At 42.1% G+C, this 22,151-nt stretch overlaps 1 protein-coding gene across 1 annotated transcript; it reads left to right on the plus strand.

The window, feature by feature from the left end:
• The first annotated feature begins 16,913 nt into the window (after positions 1-16,913).
• On the plus strand, positions 16,914-19,414 carry LOC141648167 (uncharacterized). Its single transcript, XM_074456657.1, has 2 exons — positions 16,914-17,662; positions 18,478-19,414. The coding sequence occupies exons 1-2, from the start codon at positions 17,031-17,033 to the stop codon at positions 19,211-19,213; spliced, it is 1,368 nt and encodes a 455-aa protein (XP_074312758.1). The 5' UTR covers positions 16,914-17,030; the 3' UTR covers positions 19,214-19,414.
• The last annotated feature ends 2,737 nt before the right edge of the window (positions 19,415-22,151 follow it).

Raw genomic sequence — 22,151 nt, forward strand, 5'->3', positions numbered from 1 at the left:
GTGGACTTCTTCCATCACTTTCCGCACCTGTGAATGATCAAGGCAACGTAGGATTACACCAAGAGGCGTTCTTTTGTATAATTCTCCTTGCATGAGAACGTATTGGGAAGCTAGTAGGCGTATAGCACGTTATCCCCTTTTGTCCATATCCGGTGGATAGGTACCATTGAGCTTAAAATTCAGGATTGCTTGGAACCAGGGTTCCTGTGCAACTTCCTCTTCGTCGGTGATTTGGTGTACATAAGCCGGCTCTGACCGTCGTTCGATGCACAAAGGTATTTCCACCATGTCATCTGGCATATTAATCAAAGATGCAAGTTTCGCAAGAGCGTCTGCAAATTGATTTTCTTCCCGAGGTAGGTGTAGGTATGTCACGTGATCAAAGAATCGGGCAACTTGGTCTATTCTGGCTTGATAAGGTGCTAGGCTTTCGCTTCGGATTTTCCACGATCCCGTAACTTGATTGATGATTAGTGATGAGTCCCCATGCACTCGGAGGTTTTTAATGCCTAGGCTCACCGCCGCTTGTAGTCCAATTAGACAAGCTTCGTATTCTGCAGCGTTATTTGTCACCTCGAAGTCGAGTTTGACAGAGATGGGTGTATGCTCGCCTTCAGGAGAAATGAGCAACACTCCTATTCCAAATCCTCTTAAGTTTGATGCTCCATCGAAGTAAAGGTCCCAGGAGTCTACATCAGTTTGGAGTATATCCTCGTCTGGAAATGACCAAGTATCTATTGTTTGTGCGTCATTGATGGGATTTTCTGCGAAGAATTCGGCGACGGCACGACCTTTAATAACTTTCAAAGGCACGTATTTGAGAACAAATTCGGAGAGCATCAAGGTCCATCTTGCTAGGCGTCCCTTGAGGACGGGTTTCTCGAAGAGGTATTTGACTGGATCCATTTTGGAGTATATTCTGACGGAGTAGCTAAGCATGTAATGGCGTAGCTTCTTCGTTGCCCACACATAAGCGAGGCATGTCTTTTCGAGTTGTGAGTATTTGCACTCGTACTCCAAGAACTTCTTACTAAGGTAGTAGATAACTCTTTCTTCACTTCCTACAGTTTGAGCTAGCATGGCACCCATGGCGGTTTTGGTTACTGTGAGATATAAACCAAGAGGTTGATCTCGTTGAGGTGGCATGAGCACTGGCGGTTTAGCCAATATCTCTTTGATTCGATCAAATGCCTTTTGACAGTCGTCATCCCACATGGTGTGATCTGTTTTCTTGAGCTTCTTGAAGATAGGTTCGCAAATCATGGTGAGTTTCGATATGAATCGACTTATGTATTGCACTTTTCCCAGGAATCCTCTGACTTCTTTTTCTGTTTGAGGTTGTGGCATTTCGATTAGATCCTTGATTTTGGAAGGGTCTATTTCTATACCTCGTTGTCTAACAACGTATCCCAGGAGTTTACCAGATGTTACTCCGAATGTGCATTTTTGAGGATTAAGCCTCATGTTGTACTTTCGTAGCCTTGCGAAGAATTTGCGAAGGTTGGCAATATGCCCTTCTCTATCCTTGGATTTGACAATCATGTCGTCTACGTATACCTCAACTTCTTTGTGCATCATGTTATGTAAGAGTGTAGTTGCGGTGCGTTGATATGTAGCTCCGGCGTTGATCAATCCAAACGGCATGACCGTGTAGAAATAGGTTCCCCATTGAGTGACAAAGGCGGTCTTATGCATGTCTTCTATGGCCATCTTAATTTGGTTATAACCCGCATACCCATGCATGAAGGATAGTAACGCGTGATCTGCAGTATTGTCCACCAATATATCGATGTGTGGTAGAGGGAAGTTATCTTTAGGACTTGCTTTGTTTAAGTCTCTAAAATCAACACAAACACGGATTCTCCCATCCTTTTTGGGTACAGGTACTATGTTGGCTACCCAGTCAGAATACTCGGAAACTTTGATGAACCCGGCTTTGAATTGCTTATCAACTTCTTCCTTAATCTTGAGAGCCCATTCTGTCCTCATTCTTCGAAGCTTCTGCTTTACAGGTTTGAAACCTGGCTTAATCGGGATTCTATGTTCGGTGATATCCCTGTCGATCCCTGGCATGTCTTTGTAGGACCAAGCGAAAACATCTTTGAACTCGTTTAGGAGGTCTATGAAATCGGCTCTTTCGGTAGAGCTCAAGGTAGTCCCTATCCTAAGTTCTTGGGGTTCTAGTTCGGTTCCTACATTGATGGGTTCGGTGTCCTCTATTACTGGTCCCCCTTCCCCTTCCTGTAGTATTTCTTTGGCTACGTAGGGAGGTATTTCGATCGAGTCTGGGTCTTGGTCATCCTCAGTATCATCGTAAACAGAATTGCACTCAAGATAACACAAAGAGTAAGCAGAACCTGATTTATTCATATTAAAATTTGGGTAGAGTTGAAACAAAGAAGCCAACTGATCCATGGTCAGTGGCGGCAAAGGGACAGTGGTTGGGACATTTCCCGAACTACTGTGACTACACGAGGCTAAGCTAGGAGAAACAAAGGGAGTGGGGATGACGACAGGAGTAGACTCTCTAATGACTTCTCTAGACTCCGACTCTGACTCCGACTCTGACTCGAACTCATCGTCTTTTGGTTCTCCTTTGAACATCTCTCCTTCTCCAGTGGTGAGCTTGAAGAGTCTTCCTTGACTGTTGGTCCACTTGATTGATTTTCTCCATCCTTTCTGCTGACTTGTGTTAGTTTATGTGATTAACGCGGTAGGGTTGAAGTGGTCGTCATGAAGTATCCTGGTAAAGATCTCATCCTGCGCGGCTCTAACAAATGGATCTTCTCCAAATAAAAGACTAACAGCTTGTTCGTCTAAGCAAGGTGCTTGACGAGTTTTGACGGTAGGAACCGTTTCTGGAGGGATGAAATACCAATCGTGAAAGATCTCGATTCCGGCTAGCTTCCATTCGAGATAGTGCCAAGGTTCGGGAAATCCGTGAAAGAGTTCTAGACTTCCTTCTTTGACAAAGTACCCATTTAGGGTAGGGAGGTAGGGTCGCATTTGGACTCCTACATACTTACGGTTTTGAACTTGAGCAAGCATTTCGAGAACCTCCTCTTTTGTGGGTTTATACCCTAGCCCAAGTGGTATCCTTTTTGAGTTGCCTTCCTTGTATGGTGCGAAGGTGTTTTTCCGAATAGGGTTCAAAGGCATTCCAGGGAAGTATCCCTAAGATTTGAGTATGTGGTTGACCACCAAGTTGGAGTATGGACTATAGTATAAGGGTGCCAATTCGCTTTCTATGACACTCACGCTTTGGAAGCCCCCAAGTTCATATACTGGATCTGCAAGGACTTGGTTGTTTGACTTCTTTTCGATTATTGCTTTGATGGGTGATGAAGTGACCGTCACTACTTTGTCATTTAGTGGGATTTTGATCTTTTGATGAAGAGTGGATGTCACTGCTTTGGAAGCGTGAATCCAAGGTCTTCCAAGAAGTATGTTGAAGGAAGCTTCAATGTCCACTATTTGGAAGTTAACATTTCGCTCAATTGGCCCCGTGGCTATGGTTAGGTTAACAAGTCCTACTACCTTTCGTCGTGTACCATCATATGCGCGAACACCTTGATTGGTAGGGGTCCAATCCGACTCTTTCATGCCTAATTTGTATGCCGTTTTGAGGGGTATGACGTTGACCGCAGAGCCATCATCTACCAAGGTCATTGGCACGTTTTTCTTTAGACAAATGACAGTGATGTAAAGAGCTAGGTTGTGACTAACGCCAAAGGGTGGCAAATCTTCGTCTGAGAAAGTAATAGGATTACTTAGCTTTGGTGATTCTTGGAAGACCAAGTTGACTACATCTTCAGGAGTCGAGTTATGTGCTACATTTAGCTTGGCCAAAGCTTGCAGTAAAGCTTGGCGATGTGGGAATGAGCTTGCTACTAATTGCCAGACTGAAAGATCATCCTTTGTCTTCTGTAATTGCTTGACCAAATGGTCAGTGGAGTCATCTTCGTTATCGTTGGTTGGACCATTTTGAGTAGTGCTTTGATATGGACGGCCCGAACGAGTTAAGTGGTCCACATCGTGGTCTTCACCATTTTGGACTATTTCTTTGACTAGGGAGTTTTCAATGAGATACTCGTCCTCATCATCATCGGCCCAAACCCCATGGATCGTAGCTAGTTGCCTCATTTTCATGATATCATCTTCTAGTCGTATGATTTGGTCGACTAGTTTATCAACTACGGTGACTATTTCTTGCATAGTGGCATTTTGAGAGAAGATTAATGGCACATGCTCCTTGGGTGTTGCGTTGGGATCATGTAAAGTTGTCACCACATTTTCTAATTCCCAAACTTGTCTATCCACACTCCTTGCCCATGTGATGAAGTCGGAAATGGTAAGGGAGATGGTAGAATAGAACCCTTCATTCTCGATGGCATGGATATCATTTTCGACTGGAGAAATGAGGTGTGAGCAATCTAAGGTAGATTCGTCACTTGTAATCACTAGAACTCCAAGAGGATTCTGAGTGTTGTTGGGTTTACCTCCCGGCGGTATTGGCAATCGACCGTCTTCAATCATGTCTTGAAGCACATTTTTCAACTTGTAGCATTTTTCTGTGTCGTGCCCCTTGCCCCTATGGTATTCACAGTACGAGTTCTCGTCCCAGAATTTGGACTTCCTTTCGGACTCGGGAGTAGGTCCAATGGGTTGGAGTTTGCCTTGCTTCATTAACCTTTTTAGAGCATTGGAGTAAGTGTCCCCAAGATTTGTGAATTTCCTTGGTGGGGTGCTTTTCTTGGATGGCTCGAGGAGGTTAACTTCATTGGTCTTGCTAGTGGAGCCGTATGAACGACTTGTTGAGCCTTGGTATCCTCGACCTACCGTTTTGGACAAGAGCCCTTTACGGATGTCATCTTCAATCCTTGTTCCTAGTACGGTTAAGTCCTTGAAACATTTGATGTTTTGATATCTCAAATGGTTGGCATAGATGGGTTTGAGATTATCCACAAACTTCTCCACAAGGGTGGCCTCATCCGGGCATTCAACTAGTTGGGTACTAGTCTTCCTCCACCTACTTAGGAAGTCGGTGAATCCTTCTTTGTCATTTTGGGTAAGAACCTCTAGAGTGCGCATGTTAACTTGGATCTCGGCATTATCCGCATATTGTTTAGCAAACTCGATCGCGGCATCCTCCCAAGCGGCAATCTTCTTGTGGTCTAAAGAGTAGAACCATTGCTTTGGGATAGTATCAAGAGATGAAGGAAATATCCTTAAGAACATCTTGGGTTTGATGCCTTTGATAGACATGTAATCCTTAAAAGCACGGATGTGGTTCAAAGGGTTTTCGTGCCCCTTGAATTTAGGGATATCCGTCATATTGAAATTAGTTGGCAATTTGGAATTGACGGACTCATACTTGCGGTTGTTTTCCCTATAAATGTCATCCCCCTTAAGGTACATCAACTGTTCCTCTAAGTATTGGAGTCTTTTCTCGGCTACAGTTAGTTGCATGGGAGGATTTTCGTCCCTGGATTCATCCGCGGAGTCACCTATTACTTCACTTTCATGAGGAGGTAACCTCCCCTCTACGGCATAGATCCGGCCCTCGATGATCTCAAGGCGATCATGGACTTGGTCTTGGGTATCTTGGATACGGGCTAGCGCGGCTAGGATTAGATCATTACCATCTTGAAGTTGGTGGAGGTTTGTTTCGCTGGATTCAGGCATCTTGAAAACTGGATAAGAGATCGACGACGAATCAAAACACGATCGACCATTCTACACACTTGCTAAAAGAAGAAATGTTTTGACTCGTGAAGTTGGTGTGTGCCACTTGTGTCAAGTGAGTTTTGAAGAGAGGATAAAGTTTTGAAAATGTATATCCTAGTCAACTATAGTGTAGTTGTAGGAGTGGACTCGAAGTGGGGTTTTGAAATAGGCTTGTGGCCCGAATTTTGACTCAACAAACGGACAGAGTTTTGACTGGGTTTTGCGCTAATCTAGGCCTCTTCTCTTTTTTTTCGAAATTTTCATTTAAAAAAGAATTTTGATGTTTTTTTTTTTTTTACAAAAATGGTGATCGCGTTAGGTACAAACATTCATACAGGCATTATAACGGGATGCTGAGTGCATTTAAAAGGGTTTTGGTTTAAAGGGTAGGTTGCCATACCGAACCATCAAACCCGAAGTCTGTGGAGAGGCTCGTGCCAAACAAGAGTAAGGCCGATTCCTAGTCCATTTCCTCAAGTAGTGAAGGCTCTTGATACAAACAAGAGTAAGCATCATGGTATGGATGACGTCAATCGCTATCCATCCTTAGGCCCAAATAAGAATTAGGACCGTTTAGACGGGACGATTGGTCGAATGGGTTGGGTTGGGCCTAGGAAGGCCGAATGAAACAATCTAGGAAGACCGAGTTATGAGAACCGACAATTGTCATGTACAAACTATTCCCTAACCTTGTTCAAGTTTCACCCTTAGCTACACGTAAGTGTATTCCCAATGAGTCGCCAAAGCGTGGGAGCGGGGGCCCACGGGGGCGCTTGGGAGGAAAGAGAAACAAGCGTTTGCATTTTTGTTGGAGTCGCCACCAATTTTTATGGGAAATTGGAACCGTTCGAATACCTCATGTCATGTCAAGACATAAAGTAGAGACATGAACACTAAGCAATCGTTACCCTTAGCATTCTATGTCTAGAATGACTCTCGTGGATGCCAATGAACACGGGTGCTCACGGAGATCTGGAGTAAGGGGTGAGGGTACGTATTAGGAAGCTCTTTTGATCGAACACTTAATCCCGCCCGCCTCGATAGCGGCCTCTACTAATGATTAGGGATATCATTTATACTCGATATATCGTCGGTTATATGCATGCAATGCAACATCCAAGTTTTAATCCTAACATGTGAAGAATTAACTAAGTCGGTGAACAATTAATTAGCATACAATTTGGTCGAAATAGGAATTTAAGGTTCAATTACATGTGAAAACATACAAATGATACAAAGCAATAAATATTACAATGATAGAAAATTACAATAATAAAAATTACAATAATTACAATGGGTTTGGCGATTTATGTCGAGAATACCTTTAAAACGGATAATTTAAGAAAACGAAGAAAGGAATAAATTAACGAACAAACAGAAGGTGATAATACGATTAATAGTCACTTATACGTAAGCTAAATAACTAGGTCAAGCAAAACGGAAGCTCAGAGACAGAATTCAACCCGTAACAGGCGCAGCAGTTGCTGCGTCTGTTCCTGACCTGAATTCTGGCTGTGAAGCCGGAATTGCGTGTTGTTAATATCGTTGGTGAATTTAAGATTGATTAAATTATTTACTCGGATGGAAGTGATTAATAGGTTATTTACATATGAATGATGGGTCATAAAAGCAATAAAACATGGATGAGACGGAATTAGAACGAATTAATTACATGAACGAATGATTAATTAATGACATGGGTGAATGAAATAAGTTAAACATGATGAATTAACGACAAATTAATGATGAACATGACAATAAACAGATGAAAATATATCAAAGATTGGAATTCCAGAAACTCAATATGAACAAATCGAATCTCTACAACCCGGATTGAATTTAATGACGAAAACCCGCGAATATGAGATTACAAGGGATTTAAGTCGGATATAACAATGAACTAAACATGTGTTAATGATGATAAATAATATACATGTGAAATTAGTGATGATTATGTCAAAGAATTAAAGAAAACAAACGAAAACAAATAAATACGAACGAATTACAGAGGACGAAGGAAGAAGAAAGGAAGCAGGAACTGCGGCAGCCTCACGAAGAGGCGCAGCAGGAACTGCGCTCCTTCGAAGAGGCGCAGCAGTTGCTGCGTCCTTTCTCGACGGTCATCTTCTGGAAATCCGTAAAAAAGAGGTTTTAAACATGGTTTTAGAAATCGGTTTTAATTGGTATTTTCGACATAAACCTTACATTAATGATACAATAAGATAAAATACAATAAATAAATAAGGATTATACACCCTCAGACTTACATGTTTGACGAAACGAGATGAACTAAGATATCGATTAGTGATGCTCGACGCGAATGTAACGAAAGTGCCCTCGTAAGAGGAAAACGATTAATTTAATTAAGTTGATTGATTGTGGAGTTGGTCAAATTGGTGGGTCATGCAAACGAGGCTGGTACTCAGAAGGATCCGAGCTTACGTGGTCGAATGTTCAAGCACGTAGACGCCAAAAAGTAAGAACAAAGGTCTAGAATGCAAAGGGAGAAGAGAAGGGCGGACACTCGCGTGAGAAATATGAGGAGCGAAGGCTCCTATTTATACTAATCACGTGGAGGAATTAGGGTTTCGGAGACTCTTTGGAAGTGAATCTCGGAAAGATATAAAAAAGATACGAAAGTTACGCAGAAAAGGACCTGGGAGGAGGCGCAGCAGGCACTGCGTCTCTTGGAAGAGGCGCAGCACCTGCTGCGTCTGTTCCCAAGTGGTTTCCTCCTGCAGAAGAAAGATTTCCGCGTTTAAGATATGGAATAACGGAATAATTTGGTTTTCCTTAATATTTTATGTGAATATTACGGAAAATTGTTTACCAAAGGATAAAGATTATGAAATATTTATAAAATATGGAATAGAAATATCCGGAACATTCCAGAACATTCTGACTCGGGATTTAACGGCTATCAGAAAATAAAGACGGTTTTAGGCCCGGACTCCAAATGTACTCTAATTACTGTCAAAACGACCGTATCGGCACGTAGATGACAACTAAGAGGTAGACATTACTGTTTGAGCAATCACTTGACGATAAACTTACAAACTGTCACAAATCGTTCCGCGTAGCAAACATGCGGCCCAATCATCACCGGGTGGTTTGCGATAGGTGCAGAAATGAGGTATCTACACATCCTCAAGTGCTCCTCATGTTCTTCCTTAGTCTTGGAGTAGACTAAGATGTCGTCGATGAAAACAACCACGAACCTATCCAAGAACGGTGTAAAGATCTGATTCATCAAGTCCATGAAAGCTGCTGGTGCATTGGTCAAACCAAAAGGCATTACCACATACTCATAATGACCATAACGAGACCAAAAAGCTGTCTTTGGAATATCCTCATCTGCTATCCTCAATTGGTGATAACCTGACCTTAGATCGATCTTGGAAAACACACCTGCTCCACTCAGCTGATCAAACAAATCATCAATCCTAGGCAAAGGATACTTGTTCTTCACAATAACATGGTTTAACTCTCTGTAGTTGATGCACAACCTCATACTCCCATCTTTCTTCTTTACAAACAGAACTGGAGCTCCCCAAGGTGACACACTTGGCCGGATATAACCCTTGTCTAACAGTTCATGTAACTGTTTCTTCAACTCAACTAACTCCTTAGGTGCCATACGGTATGGTGCTTTGGATATAGGACATGTTCCTGGTTTGAGCTCCACGCTGAAATCAACATCCCTCTTTGGCGGTAACCCCGATATCTCCTCAGGAAAGACATCATCAAACTCTCCCACTACTGGTATCTCAGCAACTGTCTGTGGCTCTATTCGACGATCTCTCACTTGACAAAGAATCAGGGGCACTTTTTCCTCAAACATGACTTTAAAGTCATCACAGCTATGAACTTACACTTAGGTCTAATAATAAACCCTTTATAAGACACCCTTATACCCTTTGGACCCCCTAAAGACACTTTCTTTTGCCGACAATCTATCTTGGCATCATACTTACCCGACCAATTCATCCCGACAATCACCTCAAACCCATCCATAGGAAACTCTAACAAGTCTACCGGTAAATCTACCCCTCTGGTTGGACAAGAGTTGGTCGTCACACATCCAATCAAACACATTTATAATACTCAACAAACAACTAGTTAGCGGTAAGTCGAGGTCGATCCATGGGACGGTGTGTTTTGGGTTCTAAGTCTATCTATCTTAATTTATGCTAGTGTCACAATTTGTTTGGGTTTGTAGTTGTGTCTAGACTAATGCAAGCAATATAGTAAAACAAGCAATAAAAAGGAGGATGTAAACAATTGATTAAAAGTGCTAGGATATCATGGGGTCATAGGGGATTCATGGTGTTGATCATACAAACATGTTTACAATTATAAGCAAACAATTAATGTTGTGGAGGAACCGAGTTGGTTTATGTCTTACGGTTCATAGGAAGAGTTGGGTCCCGGAGCCGAATCGATTAGATTGTACAACACCTACAAGTCGACTTACTTTCCTCCTAATCAACTTCTATGCATGGTCTAACAAGACTCGAGTTGGTTTATATCTTACAAGTCAAGTTAAGTTGATAAGAGATGGTTAAAATGCAAGGATTCATAGACTTAGTATTTCATCAAACATAACATGTGCATAAAGTTGACATCACAACAAGCAAGCAATTTAATCATGAAAACATATTAGATTAAGCATGAATCAATCCCATGTTGATTTCCCCTAATTACCCATTAATCCTAGCTAAATAACTACTCACTCATTATCATGGGAAACATGTCATTAATGGTGTCAATCATCACAACAAGTATAAACATGATAATGGAATGAACAATAAAGAGTAAAGAGTAAAGGAATTATACCAACTTAAGATGATTCCAAATAATAAAGCAAAGAATAATAGAAGAAACTTGATTGATTGATGGAGGGTTGTCAATCCTCCAATAATAACCCAATAATCTTCAATTACCCAAAAGTAACAAACTTGAACAATAATTAAGGAGATATTAATGTGAAATTTGTGGAAAGATTAAAGAGTAGTTTATTCTAATCTACTTCTAATCTAATCTAAGAGAGATTTCTAATATGGAGGCTCTCTACTCTAAAACTTCATGGTTTGATTATTACAAAATGGGCTATTTATAGTGGAAATTTGGTGGATGCATTTAGGGTTAACTAAGGGCTAAACTAGTAATTACACTTTTGAGATTTGAGCAGGGAGACGCCGGTATTTCTCGAAGGAAGGGCGTCTTTCTTTGAAGCTTGAAGAAGACGAAATTGTGCTGTGAGGGAATCCGGGCGTCTTTGGGTCGGGACGGGCGGATTGTAGCAGGGGAAGACGGGCGGATTTGGGTGAAGACGGGCGTCTTTGGGAAGACGGGCGGATTCCTGAGAAGACGGGCGGATTCTCTTCCAGAGAATTTTCTTGTTTTTCCCAGCCAAAAGACGGGCGTCTTCTGGAGAAGACGGGCGTCTTCTTCTCGGGACGCGCGGATTCCCGAACAGCTTCTTTGTTTGAGCTCGGATTGTAAAACGGACGTCATTTTCTCATCCGGACTCTATTGGAGTGATTCAAAAGCCTAGATCACTTGTTTTTTCGTCACAGTTTCATCTAGAATACTTTCAGAGACAAAGGAGCAACTCTTGGTTTGGGTTTCGAGCAATTTCTTCTTGTAATGCTTTCCCTCTCGTCATTCTTGCTTTTAACCCTTTGATCCTTCTATATACACTTTATTCCTACATCTTTGGTCATCATTCTTGCCTCCTCTTCATACTAGTCCATCTAATATCATCAATAAGCTTCCAAATATGCACGAAAGACGAGAATTTCCGCCTTATTATCTCCTTTTCTACAAAACATATGAAATGCGATAGAAAAGCAAATAGGAAGGTTTTGACGGATAAAATGGCCATGAAATGTTATAATAGTATGCAAAATGGGTTCAATTAAGGGACTAAATGTGCGCAAATAATGTTCACATCACCCTCCAACTAGCATAGACACTCCCTTGTACAACTTAACACATGACACCGACTCCCCAGAAGGTATAAACACATCATCCTTTACCAACTCAAACTCACCCAAGCCCATAGACAAAGCATGACTCCTAGACACAAAAGAATGTGTTGCCCCCGAGTCAAACAAAACAAAAGACGGTACATTATGAACAAGAAAGGTATCGGTAACTACATGTGCGTCATTCTGAGCTTCCTGCTTATCCATCATGAAGAGCTTTCCACTGCTTTTCTGCCCTCCTCCCTGAACTGAAGCATTAGAAGTACTCGGCTTAGCTGTCGAATCTTGGGTGACACTGTTGTTCTGGCGCTGATATGATCCACCACTGTTGTGGTTAAAACCGTCATTGTTGCTATGACCACCCCGATTGCCCCATGATCCACCCTGCCGGTTGCTAGCAAAACTCTGACTCAGACCCTGTGAAAAGTTCCCCTGAAAAGCTCCCGAGCCTGCTCCCGTCCTAGCACTCGCGCAATCGCGTCTCTTGTGGGCTATGCCACCACAGTTGAAGCAAGAAAGGTTGGAGTTGTCACTCACACTCCGACCACCACCTCTACCCCAACCTCGGGATCCCCCAGAGAAACCAGCCCCACCAGAAAACGCCTTAGCATGGTTGAAGTTGCCCTTCTTGTTACCCGACTGATTGTTGTTTCCATTATCAGCCTTTCTTTTCTCAGCAGCAGACCTCTTTGTAACTTCCTTTGAGAGATCTACCATTCTCTCAGCTTGACCAGCTCTCAGGTATACATCCTTAAGATCGGTGATGACTCCAGCTGGTAGACGGTTCATGATCTTGGCGGACAAACCTCTCTCAAAATAAAGAGCCAAACCCCTCTGCCCCAACTGCATGTCCTCAGCATAACGAGACAACTCTAGGAACCGGTGATAGTACTCGGTGACTGTCATATCATCGGTCATGGTGAAGGAATCGAACTCTGATCTCAGCTTGTGACGGATATGCTCCGGCACAAACTGCTCCCTCATAGCACTCTTCAGTCCTGACCATGGAATAGCTCATAAACCCTCAGCTTGGTAGTAGGCCCTGGCATCCTCTTTGACATTTTGCCACCACACGGCGGCCTCACCTCTCAGGTAGTACACTACCTGTTCAACAATCATATCTTGCGGACACTTGACCACTTCCATGAGACTTTCCATCTCGCGGTGCCAATTCTCAAGCAGCTTAGGTTCTCCTACGCCTTCATAGGTAGGTGGGTTGAAGCGGGCGATGATGATGCTAAGTTGAGTAGCATCCACAGGTTTCTCCGCCCCCTTCCCCCACATTCTTGAGAGCCTCAAGAAGAGCATCTTGTTGCTCGATCATACGAGCAATCTCATCTATGGTCATCTCAGAAGCTTGAATTTGCGCGGCAGTTCTTTTTGGCGGCATTTTGAGCTGATAAGAAGGAAGGAAACGTAAGCACAAAAGCCTACGGCTCAAAATGTAATGACCCTTCGCCAAAGAAGCACTCGGCCGAGTATGCAGCAATACTCGGTCGAGTAAGGACTACTCGGTCGAGTATCACTGATACTCGATCGAGTATTCCACTCCATTAGCCAACGTCAGATTTCCCAGAAACATACTCAGTCGGGTATAAGCCGTACTCGGCTGAGTATGCTCTACTCGGTCGAGTAGACACTCCAGTAGCGATTGCTACGAACCAAAAAACAACACTCGGTCGAATGCTTGGTTACTCAGCCGAGTACCCCCTACTCGGTCGAGTACCCGCCCTACTCGGCCGAGTCATGCCAAAACGAGCTAAAAACAGCACGCAGTACCTCCTATCATGCTTTCTACCCAACACTCAAACACATTACGATAATAATAATCTGAATGCCACATAACAAACATGTATCATGCCAATAATTCTCATGTAAACTGTATCCAAAGATGTCACATAACAATTTTATTTCATCCTTCTAACAATTCTCGATATTCTTTTCGAGTTTCACACATTACGCCTCCTACCACATGTTTCAACCATTCAACTTTGACACACCACACACATATATGAAACAAACTCTCAACACATTCCCCAGTGACCGGCTTGAGTTAATGAGGGCCATATTGCGACTCCAGGACGTCTCCCGAGTCCTTGCGGTAGCTCCAAACAACTCTCCCCGGGTTCATTTTATTTAGACTCCCTAAGTTCATTGGGTTCATTTGTTTTAGGTGCCGGAATCGTCGGCTCTGATACCACTTTGTAACACCCCCTCATACCAAGGTACCTTACCAGGACTACCTTAGCATGAAAGGCTGTTACCATCTCGGTTGCCCGAGGTTAGTATATATCAAAAGCAGCTGTCCCAAACACATTTATTAAAAATACCGTAAATGAAAAAGGTTACAATAATCCAAAATCCAATAAAAGTGAATCCAATGTTAACAACTACCATATCATCTGCTAAGACTCACGATGGTGATACTACAACTGGTGTGACGACTCTCTCATGACCGCCCAAGCTCACCAAATGCAATACCTGTCACAGCCTGCTCACCATCCCCGAATAGATCACTACAGATTTCATAAAACAACAACGGGGTCAGTACTGTTCAATCAAAATAAGACAAATACACAAGGTAACCAGCTGATCATCCTCCAACCCCAGTCTCCCGATCTCACACAGTAACCGACTACACACCAAAGTGTGTAGCCCTGCCAGATTACCCATCGCAACAGGTAATCCTCGCCGCCAGTGGAGGACCGCAGCCAATCCCTACCTAAATCCCGCTCATCAACGAGCGATATCCATGTCCCTTAATGTACACATCCCCTCCCGTGGCGGGTTCCACGGAGGGCAAACTAGGGTGTGAAGCCACTCCCGCAAGTGACTCCACCACAATCATCACAACACCATCACATCACAACCACCACCACAACACCAACACTCCGATGATCAGCAGATAACAGTAAATACAACACAATCGCATCTTAATTCAATTAACAGAAACTGAGTAGGGAAACCCTACCTTAGCAATAACCAGCAATGATGGAAATCAAGCACTAGAACGGCTCCTCTACGAAGTCCTCGCCTAAACAATATCCACATAACACAATTACACATTGCACAATCCCATTTCCCCCCAATTCGTGAATAAAGACAAACCCAAGAATTAACCATCAACAACATAGGGATAAAGACTTACCGGCGAAAGAATGAAAGATTGAATGCGATAGCTACGGTGTCCACACACACACAGAGGAGAGATTTGGGAGTGATTAGAATGTCGTAGGTTTGATTAGGTTGCAAATGACGTTTTTAGAAACTGATTATCGAATATATAATCCCTAATTACTCCCAAATAAAACCGCTGAAATATCACTCGCCAGACCGGATACTCGGTCGAGTATAGAGTATACTCGACCGAGTATCCTCTACTCAGTCGAGTATTCCTCATACTCGGCCGAGTATTCCTCGTCAGTAGCCAAGTAAACTACACAATCCACACTATTCGACCGAGTAGGCCATACTTGGTCGAGTACTAGCCTAGGAAATCAAGCACTAGAACGGCTCCTCTATGAAGTCCTTGCCTAAACAATATCCACATAACACAATTACACATTGCACAATCCTATTTCCCCCCAATTCGTGAATAAAGACAAACCCAAGAATTAACCATCAACAACATAGGGATAAAGACTTACCGGCGAAAGAATGAAAGATTGAATGCGATAGCTACGGTGTCCACACACACAGAGGAGATATTTGGGAGTGATTAGAGTGTCGTAGGTTTGATTAGGTTGCAAATGACGTTTTTAGAAACTGATTATCGAATATATAATCCCTAATTACTCCCAAATAAAACCGCTGAAATATCACTCGCCAGACCTGATACTCGGTCGAGTATAGAGTATACTCGGCCGAGTATCCTCTACTCGGTCGAGTATTCCTCATACTCGGCCGAGTATTCCTCGGCAGTAGCCAAGCAGACTACACAATCCACACTATTCGACCGAGTAAGCCATACTTGGTCGAGTACTAGCCTAGGAAATCCGTAGTATTACACCGACCGCCTCTTCCCCAAGCTTGAGATCCCCCGCCATAGCTAGATCCTATAGAAAAAGTCCTAGCTTGATTGTGATTGCCCCTCTTGTGGCTTGACTGATTGTCACCCTCACTCTCAGCCTTTCTCTTTCCAACACTCTTTTCTTTGGCTTCCTTAGCCTTGGCCACTAGCTTAACAGTGTGCCCCGCCCTTGCATAAACATCTTTTAGATCTGATATTACCCCAGCTGGTAGCCTCTCTATGATCTTCATGGCTAACCCTCTCTCGAAACGAAGAGTCAAACTCCGTTAACTGAGTTGCATGTCCTCCTCATAACATGACAGCTCGATAAACCTATGGTTGTACTCTATGACAGTCATGTCGTTAGCCATAGAAAATGAATCAAACTCAGCCCTCAACTTAGAACGAATTTGCTCCGGAACAAAGTGATCTCTTATGGCCCTCTTGAACCTTGCCCATGGGATTGCAGGTTGACCCAGATTCCTGTAGTATGCACGAGCTCCTTCCCTTTCGTTGTGCCACCAAACCTCAGCCTCATCCCTTAGGTAGAACACAGCATGTTCTACCATCATCTCCGGCGGACACTGAACTACCTCTAAAATGCTCTTCATCTCTCGGTGCCAGTTGTCAAGCAGCTTAGGCTCATCGGTGCCCTCATAAGTAGTAGGATTGTAGCGAGAAATGGTGGTGCTCAGACGGAATGCATCCACCGGTTTCCCTTCCCTTTTTCCCACATTCTTGAGTGCTTCCATGAGCAAATCTTGCTGCTCAATCATTCTAGCAACCTCCTCAAGACTCATCTTAGGTGGTACGCGACTGATCTCTTTGGCGATATTTTGAGCTAATATAACCAAGATAAACGAAATCACATAGCCTACGGCCAAAATAAATAATTCGTCCGTCGAGGTATTTAAATTAACTAAAAAGTTCAATTGCACATAACTCTTTTTTAGTTAATTCAGAATAACTCTATTTTCTTTTATTAAAGTTGTACTAACCTCACTTATATTTTATGAGAAATAGTACATTATTTTATGTGGGTCCATGGATCCAAAACAAAACTCGATTAATTGGCCAAATTCGTTTAATTTGCTGTCATTTTATTTGTTAGCGTACGTGCGCATTGCCCACCACTCCCACCCTCATAATCCACAGCTAAGCTTCCCCATACTTCCCTTTATTATTCATTTCTTCTAACCTCTCCCTATTTTTGTATATGCACCTTCTTTTTAACTCTTAGGTGTTTTCAAGTCATCTTTATTTGTACAATACATTTTTTGTTCTGAGTCGGGATTCTGATAACAATGGATCCGTGCCAATTCCTAAGAATAATTATCGGGAACCTAGCGATCAAGTTCCCAGGTTCGAATCCCTCTTCCCCTTGTTACTGCAAAATAAAGCTCGAAAACACGACTCCACAATCCGCAACAATCCAAACCATCCCCAACGACGCGACTCACCCGGAAAACACGCCTCAATCCGTATCCGCATGTTTTAACCTGTCAAAACCCGACGTAGAAAAACTACTCACGTCCAAAAAAAACCAAACAAAGAAAACAAACATTACCACCCTCAAACTCGATATATATTACGGAAACAAATCGAGTAAAGCTTGCGGGTTTGGGTTCGGGTTATACGGGAAGTTGTTGGGTCGGGTTACGGTCCCATTGGAGTTGAGTACTCAAGTTTTGGAAGGGAAGACTAGTACGGTAGTGCAAAACGGGTGGGTTATAGTGGGTAACAAAAAAAAGAAGGGGTCGAACCCGGAATTGTATTTGAGTGTAAAGGTTCAACCCGACCCGAGATTCGTATTCGCATTCGATGGCGAACCCGAGTGTAGTCCCCAAGTGTTTCAAGTTCAAGGGAATATTAGACAGCCTGTTTTTACTTGCAAGTTTAGTTGTCGACACTCTGGTGATTGGAATTCTAGATCAAGGTTTGTTAATTTATCTATTTTTGGTTAATTCATTGATTTTTGGTGTTTTATGGTTTTTTTGTTATTTTTACAATTACTTTATGCTTTTTTTTGTTAGTTATTACTTTAGGTTCGGTTTTAGTATTAAACATGACTCCATCTCATTTTCCATCACGACGGGTTTGTTATGTAACAAACGCGAAAGATGGTCTTATGATGTTTTCCATCACGACGGGTTTGTTACTTTTAAGTGCTCGTATTTTTTCTGCTTAGATTTTGGTACTTCATCCGTCTCAGCGAATAGTTTACATTTGCTTTATGTTGTGAGGGGAACAAAAGCAAATATGAGGAAAATAAAGCAAATGTAAACTATTGACGGAGACGGAGGATAGAGTACGTATTAACAAGTTTGTTCGAATTTTAAATTTTGATTAAGGATTTAATAAGAAATTGAGGTGACATGTCGAATGAATGTGAAGAATAACTCGGGTTTAATTGATTGGTTTAGGACTCTCTTGATGATGTTGTTAAGACTGTCTAGCTGGATACGACGTTGCATATCTACTTTTACAGCTAGGATGGTTTTATATAGTTCGAATGCGGTCTGGTTTCTCTCCATTTCTTTGGAAAAAATGGACCTTTATTTTTTATAAACGGTCCAGATTAAATTTTATAGCTCTTCAATTTGATAACGAAATATGATAAAATGGATAATTAAGACTATTTGATTTTTGTATGGTACGTTTTCATGAATTTATTATGCAATTGGGCAATTTTATGTAAAACATGACCACTACATTATGGGACTGATTATGAACTTGTCTTATTCTTCACAGCTCAGAGACTAGTACGTCAAGAAGTTGGCTAAACACATTCAAGGTTGAAAAGGACCATGATAATCACAAGCATATGACAGAGCGTAAAGGGTGGTCAATCACAATCCATGATCTTTCGGGTTCGCCCGTAGCAGCCGCCTCTATGGTTACTCCGTTCGTCCCGACCCAAGGATCGGGCCGGGTCAGTCGGTCCAACCCAGGTGCGTGGCTTATATTGCGACCCGGGGACGGGACGTGGAAGCCATGGGGTCGGCTTGAGTCTTGGAGGGAGTGGGCCGGGGCCGGGCTCGATAGGGTCGGTCACCGATTCGAGCTCATCCCGGATGCGGGCATGTCCGGGTCTGTGATGGGCCCCGCCGGGATAACCCTAGCTCAGGGCTCCGTCCCCGCTCGGGCCGGCGGTAAATTCTCTATCGACATCACGACCGGGTCGTCCCCCTCGGGAAGCCCTAACAGTAGCTTCGACCTCGGTTCTTGGACCGGGTCGGGATCTACATCGTCCTCCGGGTCGGATCCCGGGCCCGTCCCGGGATGGGTGCCTGGGTTTATGTATAGAGGGTTTGTGATGTCCTCGACGGTAGGAGGGGAGGGAAAAGGGAGCCACCCGGAGGTAGAGGTGGGATCACAACACGTGACTTGCACGGAGGACGCAGCGGTTTTCGTGGCCTTAGCCGCGGCTATGGATTTGAGTATGGATGCATGTAGGCCTTTCTCACAGAAGCTAAGGAAAGGCTAGACGGAGGCAAAATAGGGGAGAGTTCGTCGTTTGATGTCGTTGTGTTCGTCGTTTTGTCTTGAGGGAATGAGGTGGATAGTGTGACTCCCCTGACCCTTTGCAATTCTGTACTTATTGCTATTTTTCTTGGGTTTGTACAGTGTATCACACTACATGTTCTTTGAGAGATCTATTGAGTTGAAAACGGAAGTTTATTGTAAATTTGTACTTCCTCAATTCAACTCCACTTTACATGTTTGTTTTATCACGTTTGTCAACGCGATTTTTACGCGGTAAATATCTTTAGCTATGTATTTTCAAAAATTATAAAAGTTAGATATTTTTAATATACTCTTAAAGACGAATCAAATAAGATCCCACATGAATATATTTTAACTTATGTATCGAGAGAAAATTGAAGTTGAATGTCCGCTTGTGAATAGTGTGCAAAATAGAAACCTGCAAAGTGGAGTTGAATGGAGGGAGTAATGTCTAGTTGAAAAATAGATTTACGAGTTCACGACACTATCAAATCACAATGTCTTCTAATGCGAATCCAATAATAATCCCTCATAATTCAGAAATAATCTTCATTAAAACAACGGACTTATTGTCAAATACTCCCTCATAAATATTTATTATGCAACACGATTATTAGTGAAATTTTACTAATTACTTATAACCTTTTAGACGTGACACAAAAATGAAACACTCTAAAATAAATCTAACCTAATTGAAACACTAAACAGTTCAAGTCAGCTGTCACAAAAAAAAAAAAACAGTTCAAGTCGATATCACAACATGAAAACTAATCCGTACGACACACGAAACAATTCAATCCAATATCCGATCAGATGACCCTATTACCGGGGCTACCATTAAGTGTGATTAACGTAATGCATCCAAGGGAAAACGCACGTACATACGGTGAAGCAGGGTGCAATAAGAGTAGTAGACAATGCGAAGTGATTCATTATTCAGAATAATTGATACAGGTTGCTTGGCACATACAGCAGTACTACTGACTACTGAGAGTTTGATGAATTAGGATCCAAGGCAAAATGTGCTGGTAAGCTGGAATGTAGGATTGTAGGGTTGTCAAAATAAGGTGCAATAATTTGTTGGCAGATGAACACAGGAGTATAGCACGTGTTCCAGGGTGGTGCACGGTGCACCAGATTTTGGACGTGTATTATTATTATTATTGTGTTAAAATTAATACATACACACATACACGTACGTACTATTAAAGTTAGAGCCCACATGATATACTATCAAGTATGGGAAATGAACGAAACTATGGGCTTATATATACTCCCTCCATTTTTTTATATATGACGTTTTGCATTTACGAGGTAAGCCTTTGACTTTAATATTTACAAAAATATATTTGTTCAAAAAATATAAAAATGGTACCATTAAATTCCTTACGAAAAACTCTTTCATATGAGTATACATATCATAATATTTAGTCTTATATTTTAAGAGATATTGAAGAGAGAAGATAGTGTCTCGAAATGTGAGAAAGTCATATTTAAAAAAATAGAGGGAGTATAATTTAAGTGTCGAGATTGCACGACGATGTGAAAGTGTGCATGACATATACAGAAATATTATTGTAATTGTATTTAATTGTGATTAAATTTGAGAGGTTCTCAATTGTGATCGGAAATTGGGAGAATAAATAGTGATGATACCAAAATGCTTACAACAATTATCGAGTTACTTAATTTTATATTGGAATGAAGGTTTTATGTAAGAATTTCAGAATTTGAGGGTGTTAAAAAGTAAAACCCTCAATACTATACTTTATTTTCGATAGATTTGAAAACTTTATTTCACTTGAAAACTGTTTGGAGGTCTTTTAATTACCTTCTACCTTTTTAGGTGATCAAATGCGAATTTGAATCGGATAGCAATCGAACTAACATTGAGTTTTTAGCCCACTAACACATAGGTTTGGAACTGATTACCAGGCTAAATATTAGAAAATGGCTTGGTCCAGTTGTACCCTTTAATTATATGGGTGATAAAGACAGGGTTCTAGCATGTTGACTTTCCTAAACAAAAGATTTTTTTTTTTTTTTTTTTTTTTGACAAAGAATAAATAAAGATGAAACTTACAAAAAGCTTCTTGAAAGCAAGATTATGAGTTATCCTATTCACTCCCCTAGAGAGAAACTAAGAGAGCAACAATGGAAATTAGACGCAATAGACTTAATATCCTTGATAATGCACCTAATAGACGCGATCGCCTTTTCCGCTCCAAAGAACCCGCATAACCAAGTTAAGACGATCCGTAACAAGCCTAACATGAAGGTACCCCTCGTCCAAGGCCCATTTAAGCGCCATGATAGCAGCATGTCCTTCGGCATGCAGGGGAGAAACAGCGAACGAGCGAGCAAGATCGGATTTCCGTAAAATCCCATTACCATCCAACAAGCACTACCCCATACCAAAACTCCTATCAGCCCTCCAAGCTGCATCACACTTGACAGTGCAAACATTCCCGCACGCAGGTCCACCAACAATCCAATAAGGAAAGGAGTTTCTAATCCTCTTTGCTAAAACAAGATCTGGAGAGAGGTCCAACATAGGCTCCTGAATAAGGTTATCTACCATACTACGCGTAGCCTCATTCATAGTTTGGATATCGCCAAGTATAGACTTGATAGCACCCAAGGGCCAAGGGCGTCGATTTCTGAAAACCAATTCATTCCTGCAACACCAGATTCACCAGAGAGTAGCTATAAGTGGATAAAGGAAGGAATTAGGGTCCGGACCAATAAGAAAATAAGTAATCCAGTTGATGACCCACACCTTAACATCAATATCGACTCCCTCCGTTAGTCTAAGACCTAAAGGGCAGCCAAACCATAAAGCTTTTGCAAAGCTGCAGTCTCTGAAAAGATGCGAAATAGATTCCACATAAGGATTTAGGCCATCACAAAGAGTACAG

The sequence above is a fragment of the Silene latifolia genome, chromosome 3, assembly GCF_048544455.1.
Source record: "Silene latifolia isolate original U9 population chromosome 3, ASM4854445v1, whole genome shotgun sequence".
In the NCBI taxonomy this organism is placed as follows: Eukaryota; Viridiplantae; Streptophyta; class Magnoliopsida; order Caryophyllales; family Caryophyllaceae; genus Silene; species Silene latifolia.